Here is an 11,271-nt window from a genome sequence, read left to right as displayed (position 1 = left end):
TAATCATTATGTCGTGTGCATTAATCATTATGTCGTGTACATTAATCATTATGTCGTGTACATTAATCATTATATCAAGTGCATTAATCATGTCGTGTACATTAATCATTATGTCGTGTGCATTAATCATTATGTCGTGTACATTAATCATTATGTCGTGTCTAAATGCCAGTTATTGAGGGGGTGAGGACTAAGGCGCAAATCGTACTTTGTAAGACTGGTAATCATCCCATTAAAATTATTTCGGGAGTTAAAATAAAGAACTACCATGTTGAAAATAAAACACAAATACCCAAAATCAATCCAACAAGAACACTCACATGTATATATGCTATTTTATTCAGCTCTGGTATCTAAAAGTAATACCTATTTCATAGATAATACAAACATAACATCAAATAGTGTGGAAATATACAATGTAACGAGTTGGAAACATACAGTCAATAGATAGGGATACACACAGCTAGCTTGTTTCATGTTATATTCATTTACCCTGCGATATATTCAAGTCATAATTGGGAACCACAGATATGTAGCCACTACCACTTATTGTAAGGAACTATTGACAAGTTTTCAATTGAATACTTTTTGTTTGTTTACTGTTTCTTGTCAGATCTTATTTTAATAGCCGAAAACTTATATTGTAGTGATGATTTTAACATTTTGCATCAATTTCCTGAGACGCAGTATTCATGTTTTAAAATTCTATTTTTGCGTTTTATGTGATATCCTATTGATACATGTAATAAAATGATTCACTGCTGATAACTTGATAAATCACTATATGCTGTCAAAAAGGACAAAACAAAAATGATCCGAGATATTTTGTACAATTTGTTCAATTTCACATTTTGTTCTGAACTAATATCTTTAAAGTAAACTTTAGCATGTCAACATGCCTCCAGGGCCCTTGACTGGTCAACAGAACATCATGTACATGCATCTTGTATACAATATATTGCACATCTATTCAAATGAATTATTTTCACTAAAATAACTTTTATTAATTATCATTGCACCTTTTTTACTTTTCTAAACTTCATGTTCAGAGTGACCTTTTCATTTACAGCTGCAATATGAAAGCTTTGAATGAAAACTATCATGGTTGCTTATTAAACCCCTATCAAATCATGTGATTGTTAGTATCTAGTAAGGAAATAAATTTCAGTTTTGAAAATACACGAGGGTATGAATAGCGGCGCTTGTGCTGGCGGACTTCATGAAGTGTGTTAGAGCTTCATGAAAATTACGCCGGTGTGAAGCATTGCAGTTCATGCCCTCTGAACTTTCAAAATGAAATTGATTTCTTATCTTTACATTCTATTTTCATTTTTTTCAGAATTCCCAGCTGTTAGAACAGACATAATATATTCATCAAGATTCGTAGTTGCATTGTTTACAAAAAATATGCAACTGCAAAGCGTTCATGACGAAATGACTACATGAATACAATTTGTAAAGATATAAAAAGCGAACACATTCGAAATACAAATATTAAGTTATGACACTGCAGTTTGGGTTTACATATTACATGTATATCTAACTGCGTCAATTATCACATCATTTTGATTTTTACCTTGGGAGGATCTAAGATTTTTAACATTTTTATCATATCACATGAGACATTGAGGCAGGTGCCCCTCCCTGATAATGTTTATAATCAATTTGTACATCATAGTATCTGATTCCGTGTTTCTAAGGCTCATGAATAATATCAACAAAAATCAAAATGCAGGTACTGAAGGCAATTAATCACCAGGTGGCGCCACGAGGAGATTGTACGGGATTTATTACAGTATTTTTCTTCCTTAATTAAGAGCTATAGAGAGGTGATTGTCATGATCGCTGGACCCCTTGTTATACATGGTCCAATACGTTTAAAATTCAAAGGGCTGTGAATCTGAAAATCCATGAATGTGCTATCATCACAGGTATTTCCCTAGCTTCATGAAAGGTGAAGATAATGAACAGTGATCAATCTCATAACTCCTATAATGTAAAACTTATACGGTACCAATTTTGATGCACCAGATGCGCATTTCGACAAATAATGTCTCTTCAGTGATGCTCAACCGAAATGTTTGAAATCCAAAATAACTATGAAGTTTTAGAGCTAAATATAGCCAAAAAACAGCGTGCCAAAAAGTGGAGCCAAATTCGTCCAAGGATAAGAGCTATGCATGAGGGAGATAATCCTTAATTTTGAAAGCAATACAAAATAGATAGCTGGGCAAACACGGACCCCTGGACACACCAGAGGTGGGATCAGGTGCCTAGGAGGAGTAAGCATCTGTTGACCGTTCACACCCGCCGTGAGCCCTATATCCTAATCAGGTAAACGGAGTTATCCGTAGTCAAAATCAGTGTCATATGTAACTTTGGCTGCATCAATTCTAACATCAAATTTATCATTCCATTGTCGTAGAAGCGGGTAAAATGATTTGATTCTTAAGAAATTCAAAATACATCTATACATACAAATATACCTACAATGTATTAAGTGGATTCCTATGTTCCCGTTCTTTGTTCCCATTTCCCTAATCATGGAATCAAACAAACATTATACTGGTATCATAAAATACACGCTGTAGTATTTCCCAGTAACGTAAAAAACACAAAACCTGTCCTACAGTGAGATAGGTAGAGATCACACACATTCATTTAAACAGCCATGTTATTAGCTGTGCAATATAAAACTTACAGTCCCTACACAATAGTTAACACAGTATATGATATGAAAGACAAAATTAGCTTAAATTTTGGGTTAAAATACAGAGTGCACCAATTTTTTTGTTTTGTATCATTTCTGATGAAAATATAATGCAAAATTGTTAGAAATGTACAAAAAAGGAAAGACTAGGATAGATAGGTATAGCGTGGTCCATTCACATCCGTCAAATCAAGTTTTGAAAATTCGCTACCCCATAGAAAATAATGGAGTAAAACGACATTTCATTGGGTCCCATTCCATGGCTTAAGCAAAACTGACATGCTTCTAGGTTTTGATTTCACAGACAAATTGTAGGGTTTACATATACATGTATGTACAGTGTAAGCACATGTACATGTATATGTCCATTACATGAATATAACTCTACAACTTCACAATTTCAACATTCTAGGTGTAAATAGCAAGGTACTACCATAGCCTATTTGTGGCCTAACTGGTGCCAAACCAACAGCATTGGACAAAACTGCAATACATCTGAATTTATGTTTAAATCCAATATGCCTATTTATCACCTAGTACTGCTTCTTGTTTTTAGCACATACAGAGATCAGAAAAATAGGATAAGGAATTTTAACAAAATCGATGAAAAATTTTCATCAAAGATTAGATAACTCTGGTTTCAAAAAACAGCATACTTAAAAGTTTTCATACACAATAACACACAGCATAGAGATAAATAGACAAAACCAAACTCATTGTTTCCTGAAGTAACATATATACTTTACAGTTTGCAAAAATTAACCAAAATAAGTACATATTAATAAAAATTAAATCTATAATCTTCGGCGGTTTGTATTATGAATATGCTATCACTTATATTCAATACTCACTTTTAAACAAGCATCATATTCATTAAAGTCAATTTAAAGTGATGTCAAGTTAGCCTCCTATCACATATATTCTTTCAGACAGAGTTAAAGAGACATTTGCTTAAATGTTGAATTATAATATCACAGCTAATAAAAGTAACAAATAATACTTAAGGAAGTTCTCCAGAAATCCCAGCTCATGTGAAGACAACATTCCGTGTATTTTGTAGAAGTGGAGCCATATCATCATCTTCCTGTATGGCGTGCATGTTGCTGTCCTCTGGGAGGGACCCCGACACCAGGCGTTTTAAGGGGGGGCGCTTCAGCGCGGGTTGAGATTGACTTTTTATTATGGCCGAGCAAGCCTGTAAACAGAAACATTGATTCAGAGTCCGGGGTTTATGGAAAAATAAAATCAATCAAATTTGAAATTCAATATGATTTTGTAAGAGCTGAATATGTATTTCAATGTTTCAACAATTAGAAAATATCAACATCTCTTCATGATGTCTTTGTCTTAAAAAGAAAAAAATAGATATTTATAAAGTATTTACACTTATATAGTCGTATTGAAATCTAATTTTTCTTATTATTTTTTATATGTACATACTTTAGCTCTCATAATTAAGCTTTAAGATACATGTACTAATACTGCATTCCACCTATCCTGTTCAGACATCTAAACATCCACAGTGTACATGTACATTAACTCCACACATTTTTTTATCCATAGTTTACATCTGATTCCTTATATAGACTTAATCTTTACATCTACAAGTACATGTACATGCAAACAACATATTGTATCCGGCTAGTACAGGACTTAATCTATAATACATCCCCACTGAAAAAGAAATTCTTCGAAATAACCATTCCCAAAGACACTGATTCACAAAAGATAATTTCTACTTGATTTTCTAAAGTGTCAAATCTTTATCCTAACTCTGTCATTGTCTATTTCTTTTTAGCCTTTCCTAAACGTTAAAAGTCATTTAACATCTTGTCTCCCAGTTAAGGGAATGGATTTATGCCTGTAAAATACACAATTAAAATACGAAGTCACATAATATCACCTTGTAATAAGTTATTTTAAAATGTCTAGATGTATACCCACAGATTATTGCCTGTTTTGATACTTTCTTCCTATAGAATTGATAGAGAGCATCTGGGATTTTACCGAGTCATACAGTGATTTTTCTACATTTTTTACAAGGGTCCTGTGGCTTTCGAATTGGGAAAAATTGTCGACATTTCAGTCAAATTGGGTAAAATCAATTTTATTGTAAATAAGTTTTAAAATCATATCAAAACATTATATTATCTTTATTTTACACATCTAATTTTCTTTAACCTTCTAAAAATTTTAACTATTCTATCCAAATCATCATTCCCATAACTCATTGTTAAGTCGTATATTTATAATTCACATCAAATGTTTATTTTTTTCAAATACATTTCTCTTTCATAATTTTATTATTGGGAAAAATGCAAGCTAAATTGGAAAAATTTTGACAATTTTTAGGAGGGGAAAAGGCCGAAATTCGGACCCAAAATGGGCCTTAAAAAATCACTGTCATAAAAGCCTGAACTATTGATAACTTAGAAGTCAAAAGACTACATTAACTCATTTGTAATGTCACATTTGTTTACAAAAACTCAATTGTAAAATACATCAATAAGTCACATCAGACTGTTTTCAAATATTAATGCAAACAATTTGTCTGCCACCAAAAAATGTGAATGAATGCATACTTTTGGAATTAGAAATGTGATAAATATGTAATAGAAAGGTTAATGGTTGAATAATGGAATGTATTCCCACCTATCAGCCTTTGTGCAGAAGCAGACCTTTCAAGCTCCACCCCCCCCCCCCCCCCCCCCACCCCCCCCCCCCCCCCCCACTTTTCCATATAGCACATAGACCTCAGACAGGCCTACTTACCAATTTTCAGTAAACAACTTATAGAGAAACAGAAACTAAACATGTCAACCAGGATGATTCAAGCTAACATGAAAAAAATAATCAACAGCTGAATTGTCAGTAGCAGATATGCATAGATACAGTGGCGTACGCAGTGGCTCATGCTTACTATATACAAATAGCGGAACACCAGAACTATCATAGCTACACGTACTACTCTAACCCCCATGCTATTAAAAAGCTAATTGCACTTTATGGCAGAGATCTGGAGAGACAATATGCAGACTGCAGAGAGTGTCATCACTCACTAAATCATCTAATTCAGTCGTGTGTAACCCCGATCTGTTGCTGGTAGAAGGGAGATCACTCCCATAGGGATCAAGGGAGTGCAGTCGATTTAGCATCTAAAACAAAAGCACTTGTGTTCATATAGCAGGAAATCAATTTTTATTAGTAACTCTCTCCCCAGCAGCTACAATGTACAAGTACCAGGAGGACATCATCAATTTTCATGGAAATACCGTGATTTAAAAGAGAGACTAAAAACTAACATTTCCATCCCCCACACCCCAAACAAACAAACAAAGAAAATGAATCTATATTAAAATACATTAAAGCATCTCCACTTATATACATGTATAAATCATGATGTTATCAATGATAATTACAAATATTAGTACATCATAACAGTTTTTGGACAATAAACATGGGATATAAACATGATGAAGGGATACATATCATGATTTCCAAAATATATTATGTGTGCAATTCATGATCTATCTCATTTTGAATAATATATCAAAAGTCTAGAGCCAAGGGCGGACATTTTTACACTGCATCTATCTTCAGCAAACTTTAAACTTCTAATGGACATTTTCTTAATAGTGTATTTTCATAGGGACTAATTTTTTTCTCCTCATAAAATGGGACTATGTCCCTTGTCAGTCCTAGGCCCCGAGTTTCAACTACCAGCAAAAGAAAACAATTAAAAGCTTTATAGAAATGGATTTTGTGAATCCACCGTGACTCACATTTCTCCTCGCTTTCTTGGCCCTCGCCACCTGTACCCGCCGGTGTATGTCTACGTAAACATCCGTCTCGTCAATTATCTCCTCCTGGATCAGCTCCTCTATAACATCCTCTAGGGTTATTATGCCAATGATCTAATCAAAAAAAGGGGGGTTATAAAATTATCTTTCTTGAATGCAGCAATGTTTCAGTCCCAGTAAATCAAATATGACATGGCAATAAAAACACTGAGGGGGAATATATATATCCTTTCATTTCATGTATGCATGCACACCAGTTAAACATTAGCACACATGTACACACTATATAATTATACAGTGGAGCCTCGTTAATCCGGACACTTTGGTTCCCAGCAAAATCGTCCGGATAAATGAAGCGTCCGGATAATTGAATCGCATATTTTCTAGCTTTGCATAAGTAGCCAATATGTGCCTACAATATTGATGCATAGTGAATTAAACACATTCTATCATTGGATTTAACCATTTGCATTAGTAAATAAATTATGATAATGTTAACATTTACATGTATTTCAAAGCACTAAAATTTAGTGTACATGTTCAGTGTATTTGCCTGTGCTTACATTGTACATACATATGATCCCTACAAAAAATATACAAAACTGTGTACCGTATGCACTAAAACAAATAATGAAGCACTTTATGTAACTATAAGTAATTAAATCATTAGCAACTAACATAATCATTTACACTTCAAATATTTCATGACACTTTTACTTCTTAAAGAGGCCGGTAATTTCCATCTGTCACGATTCACGGGTTCGGCGGTCTGTTAAAACAATCTTCATCGTCCAAAGTTGATATAAGAATTTCATGATTATCATGCCAGTTGACAACATTCTTTAACCAAAATTCAATCTGCCAGACTTTATATTTCTTATTCTATAATTATCCAAGACAATATCAGGAGAACAAAATCATTTAAGCTCGTAATATCAAGACCTACTACTGCTTTGATCTAGTCACGCGCACCTATTATTTTCATGATGCGATAATAACTGAACAAAACTCGGGTGAAATTAACATTACAGGTACATACAGAATTTAACTGTCATTTTCCTTAAAATGGTAAATTTCTCACTTCTACGCAGAGTTTAAAAATTCAAAAGCAATAAAGCTCTACAACATCGTGACAAGAATCAATTGTACACAGGTACATTCTACATGTGCGACATTCTAAATGTTAAAAACTTATACTATATATATATATATATATATATATATGCATGAACATACATGTATATTTCACGCCAATCAAATAAAATCCAGAATCTAGAAGTATGATCTACACTCTTTAGATTTGAATAAGCCGATATCAATTTACGAATCAGTACAACTGATACGTGTAGCAGTTAAAAAAATTATCATTACGGCATGATGTTTAATTTATTAATACGATTAGGGTATTGATCAAGACTATAAAATAATATGCTACAGATTTATTTACAAAATTCAACACTACACGCAATAAAGATCTTATGTGCGAAAATTGGCAATACATTGTCTCGATCGGCACGTGCTATCTAACAGACTTATCATCACACACCACCTAATTGGAGGAAGGTGTTGACTGGATACAGGTAATCGCTTCAATTAGACAGTTTGGCTTATTTTCTTTATAATTTACACCTTGCTAAAATTGTCCGACACAGACCTTCCCTAAACAAAATTACCGTCCGGATTAACGGTACAATTTTCAATGCATTATAATGTTTTGCAGTAAAAAGTGACCGTCCGGATCCGGAACGCGAATTTCTGGATTAATGATGCAAAATAATGTATAAAAATTCCGTTCCCTAGAAAAATCGTCCGGAAGGTGAAGCATCCGGATTAATGGCGTCCGGATTACCGAGGCTCCACTGTACAATATTTTGGTGAGACCTGTTTTGACTATATACTGGACTGCGATCATGATCGTAGCGGCTAGCCTAAAGGCTAGGTATGGTGGCTGATTTGTGCCATATTTTACACTTTATCGTCTTTTTGTTATTTCGAGGCGAAAAGACAACAAAACAATATTTAGCAACTTTTCGTCCCAAAATAACAAAAAATTGACAAAATGATACTGTTATCTACTTTTCACCTTTAAATAACAAAAAGACGATAAGGCCTTAAAGTGGAAATCTTGATCTTGAATGCAGTATCTACCTAGTCAAGCACTTGTGGCTGAGGTCAAAGGACAAGGGCAATTTACCCAATAATTTGATTTTAATATTTTACAGATTACAATTTAACCAGTTTGACAAAGCAATTATTTATTGAGAGAAAGACTACTCTGTTGAAGTGATTGCATTATAAATCCCATGCCTCTGGTCTGATGTAAAGTTTCAGTTATACATTATCTAATGCAATGCTAAATGTGAAATCCCAGTGACCTCAGGTGAACTTCCTCTGAGAAAAATACCCCAGAGAAGATCTAAAAAGGAATCTAAAAGGAACCGAAATTTCAAAATACAAATACTCCATTTGGAAAATGTTAAACAAAATGACTGATTTATAGATGAAAGCTTAAATTGGTTGACACTTAGAAGATTGCACTGTTCTGACCTCTCTGGACTCCGGTGAACACTCTATATCGTATCCCCCCGCAGTCTCCGTGACCGGGGTGTGCTTCCTCACAAAGGCTAAATGACCTGTCCAATGAAAGATTTTAAAATCAAACAGGAAACTATAATTGGACACATGGAAGATGTATATTCTTTGTATCACAAAGCAATAGCTTGTTCAAGAACATACAATCGAAGCTTCTTACTTTTTCCCGTTTGAAATAGATTTAGTAGATCAAACAGCGGCATGTCGTCCATGACATAAACAAGGTTCACCGAGCATTCATTTGTCAGTAGTTCTCGGACAGGGGTATTCGCCTCTGGGTTCAACATGATGTAGTTCTTCACGAGGAGTAAGCCCACAACATTACCTGCATGATGTTCATAGACAGGAATACGAGAGTGAGCTTGCTGGAGGATCTGGAACATGACAAGATTATAGAAATGACACATTGTCACTTGAAGTATCACTCAGTCCATGTTATTTCCGACAGACTTGAGAGTACAATTGGCAAGTTTTGGGGAAGGAAATGATTCACTGATGAAATCAAAGTTCAAAACTCAGAGCACCAAACTTGCAAGCAGAGAAATAATAAAGTTAAAATTGCTTTTGAAAATATAATACCAGTATTGAAAACCTTATAGTTTTCCTTGAAGTACCGGTACATGAGTTTTGAATTTAACATGTGGTTAGTGGCAGTTGTAACACCACAGCACTGAACAACAGCACTGAACAAACAGTCTGAAGCGGTGGTTGTGACACCACTGAACAAAACCTGAAGTGGTGGTTGCAACACCACTGAACAAGATCTGAAGTGGTGGTGGTGGTGACACCACTGAACAAGATCTGAAGCGGTGGTGGTGACACCACTGAACAAGATCTGAAGCGGTGGTGGTGACACCACTAAACAAGATCTGAAGTGTCTCACTGAACAAGATCTGAAGTGTCTCACTGAACAAGATCTGAAGTGTCTCACTGAACAAGATCTTAAGCATGGCTTTGAATTATGAACTATGGTTGTAATTTTCCAAAAACTTATAAACTCAAGGGTCAGTCCACCTTTATCTAAGGTCAGACTTGATGAACATTTTGACTACCATCTTTTGACAACTTACCTTAATCATGGTTGATTTGTCCATGACAGAATCAATGTCAATCATGAATACGTCAGACAGAGGAAGCATGGCATCCTTCACCGTCTTATTCTTCATGTCGAGTGCACCCTGCAGACAGAATCAGTGTTCAGCAGTTTGAGTTATCTGCCCTTGATTCACATTTTTGAAATGCCCAGTGTGTATATGCTATGGTACTCATGAGGAGTTACATGTATTACGAACAAGAGATTGATGCTGACAGAGAATCTTAGGTCGTTGGTGCAGGTTCAAATCCCATTGGTGACTTTTACACTTTTTCAATCTTCTATTTTGCAAAATATGAATTTTCAAAGATAATTTTCTCTCTTGACAATCAGCATGGATACCCCATCTTTAGTTTGGTTGTATCCTTTCATTATTACTTGACTGACATGTCAGATGTATATGTTTAGTGTCCGAAAATCGTTTCAACAAGTGCAATGTGTATATCAGGCCTCGATTCTTAAACCGAGAAACATTTGACCTCAGTAAACTAAGTGATTCTACAGGATAGAAATTAAACATACACGATAAAGTGCTTCAACTGTACCTTAATGATAAGAACTTCATCGACAGTCAGCGGTTCATCGTCATCTTCATCTTCTTGATGATGACTCAGATTGCCTTGGGAATTCGGGCCATGCAAATCCACTAGAACTTTGAGCTGGGCTCGACGGAAAAAAGTTCCATGGTCATGACCAAGAACACAGTCTAACAACTTGGACAATGGCCAGGCCACTACAAACAGTAGGGCCATCAGCAGATAGACAACTCTATAAAAGAGAAGACATCGCCGAGTCAAGAAATCAGAAATGGAGACCACATAGACAAAAATCTTAATTCATTCAGCATTTATATGAACATTACTCATAATTAGAACATTTTCAAAGCTTTTGGAGGATTAACTTACGGGGCTAAAGTTGCTCCAATGGCCAGTCCAAATCTTGTACAAATGGCTTGGGGAACGACTCTGCAATAGTAGATGTTTTTGAAGGTTAATTTGGAATGTTTCATCCAGGCTCTATCTATACTGGTAATTTTACATGTACATTATGGCTATTCAATTTCATTCCCAGTAAAT

At 34.8% G+C, this 11,271-nt stretch overlaps 1 protein-coding gene across 2 annotated transcripts in view; it reads right to left on the bottom strand.

The window, feature by feature from the left end:
- Positions 1-321: 321 nt before the first annotated feature.
- LOC125674817 (uncharacterized) overlaps positions 322-11,271 on the bottom strand; it is a 17,127-nt gene continuing 6,177 nt past the window's right edge. Inside the window, exons 3-10 of one of the 2 annotated variants that reach the window (XM_048912115.2) lie at positions 11,101-11,160; positions 10,741-10,963; positions 10,173-10,280; positions 9,263-9,476; positions 9,058-9,143; positions 6,493-6,624; positions 5,770-5,865; positions 322-3,905 (exon numbers count right to left, since the gene is read on the bottom strand). In XM_048912115.2, coding sequence (XP_048768072.1) covers positions 3,738-3,905; positions 5,770-5,865; positions 6,493-6,624; positions 9,058-9,143; positions 9,263-9,476; positions 10,173-10,280; positions 10,741-10,963; positions 11,101-11,160 — 1,087 coding nt within the window. In that variant the 3' untranslated portion in view covers positions 322-3,737. The remainder of the gene's footprint in view (positions 3,906-5,769; positions 5,866-6,492; positions 6,625-9,057; positions 9,144-9,262; positions 9,477-10,172; positions 10,281-10,740; positions 10,964-11,100; positions 11,161-11,271) is intronic. The other variant, XM_048912116.2, reaches the window with a different exon arrangement.

Source organism: Ostrea edulis, chromosome 3, assembly GCF_947568905.1.
Source record: "Ostrea edulis chromosome 3, xbOstEdul1.1, whole genome shotgun sequence".
In the NCBI taxonomy this organism is placed as follows: Eukaryota; Metazoa; Mollusca; class Bivalvia; order Ostreida; family Ostreidae; genus Ostrea; species Ostrea edulis.
The sequence above is the reverse complement of the archived record's forward strand: the minus strand, read 5'-3'. Positions and strand labels throughout refer to the sequence as shown.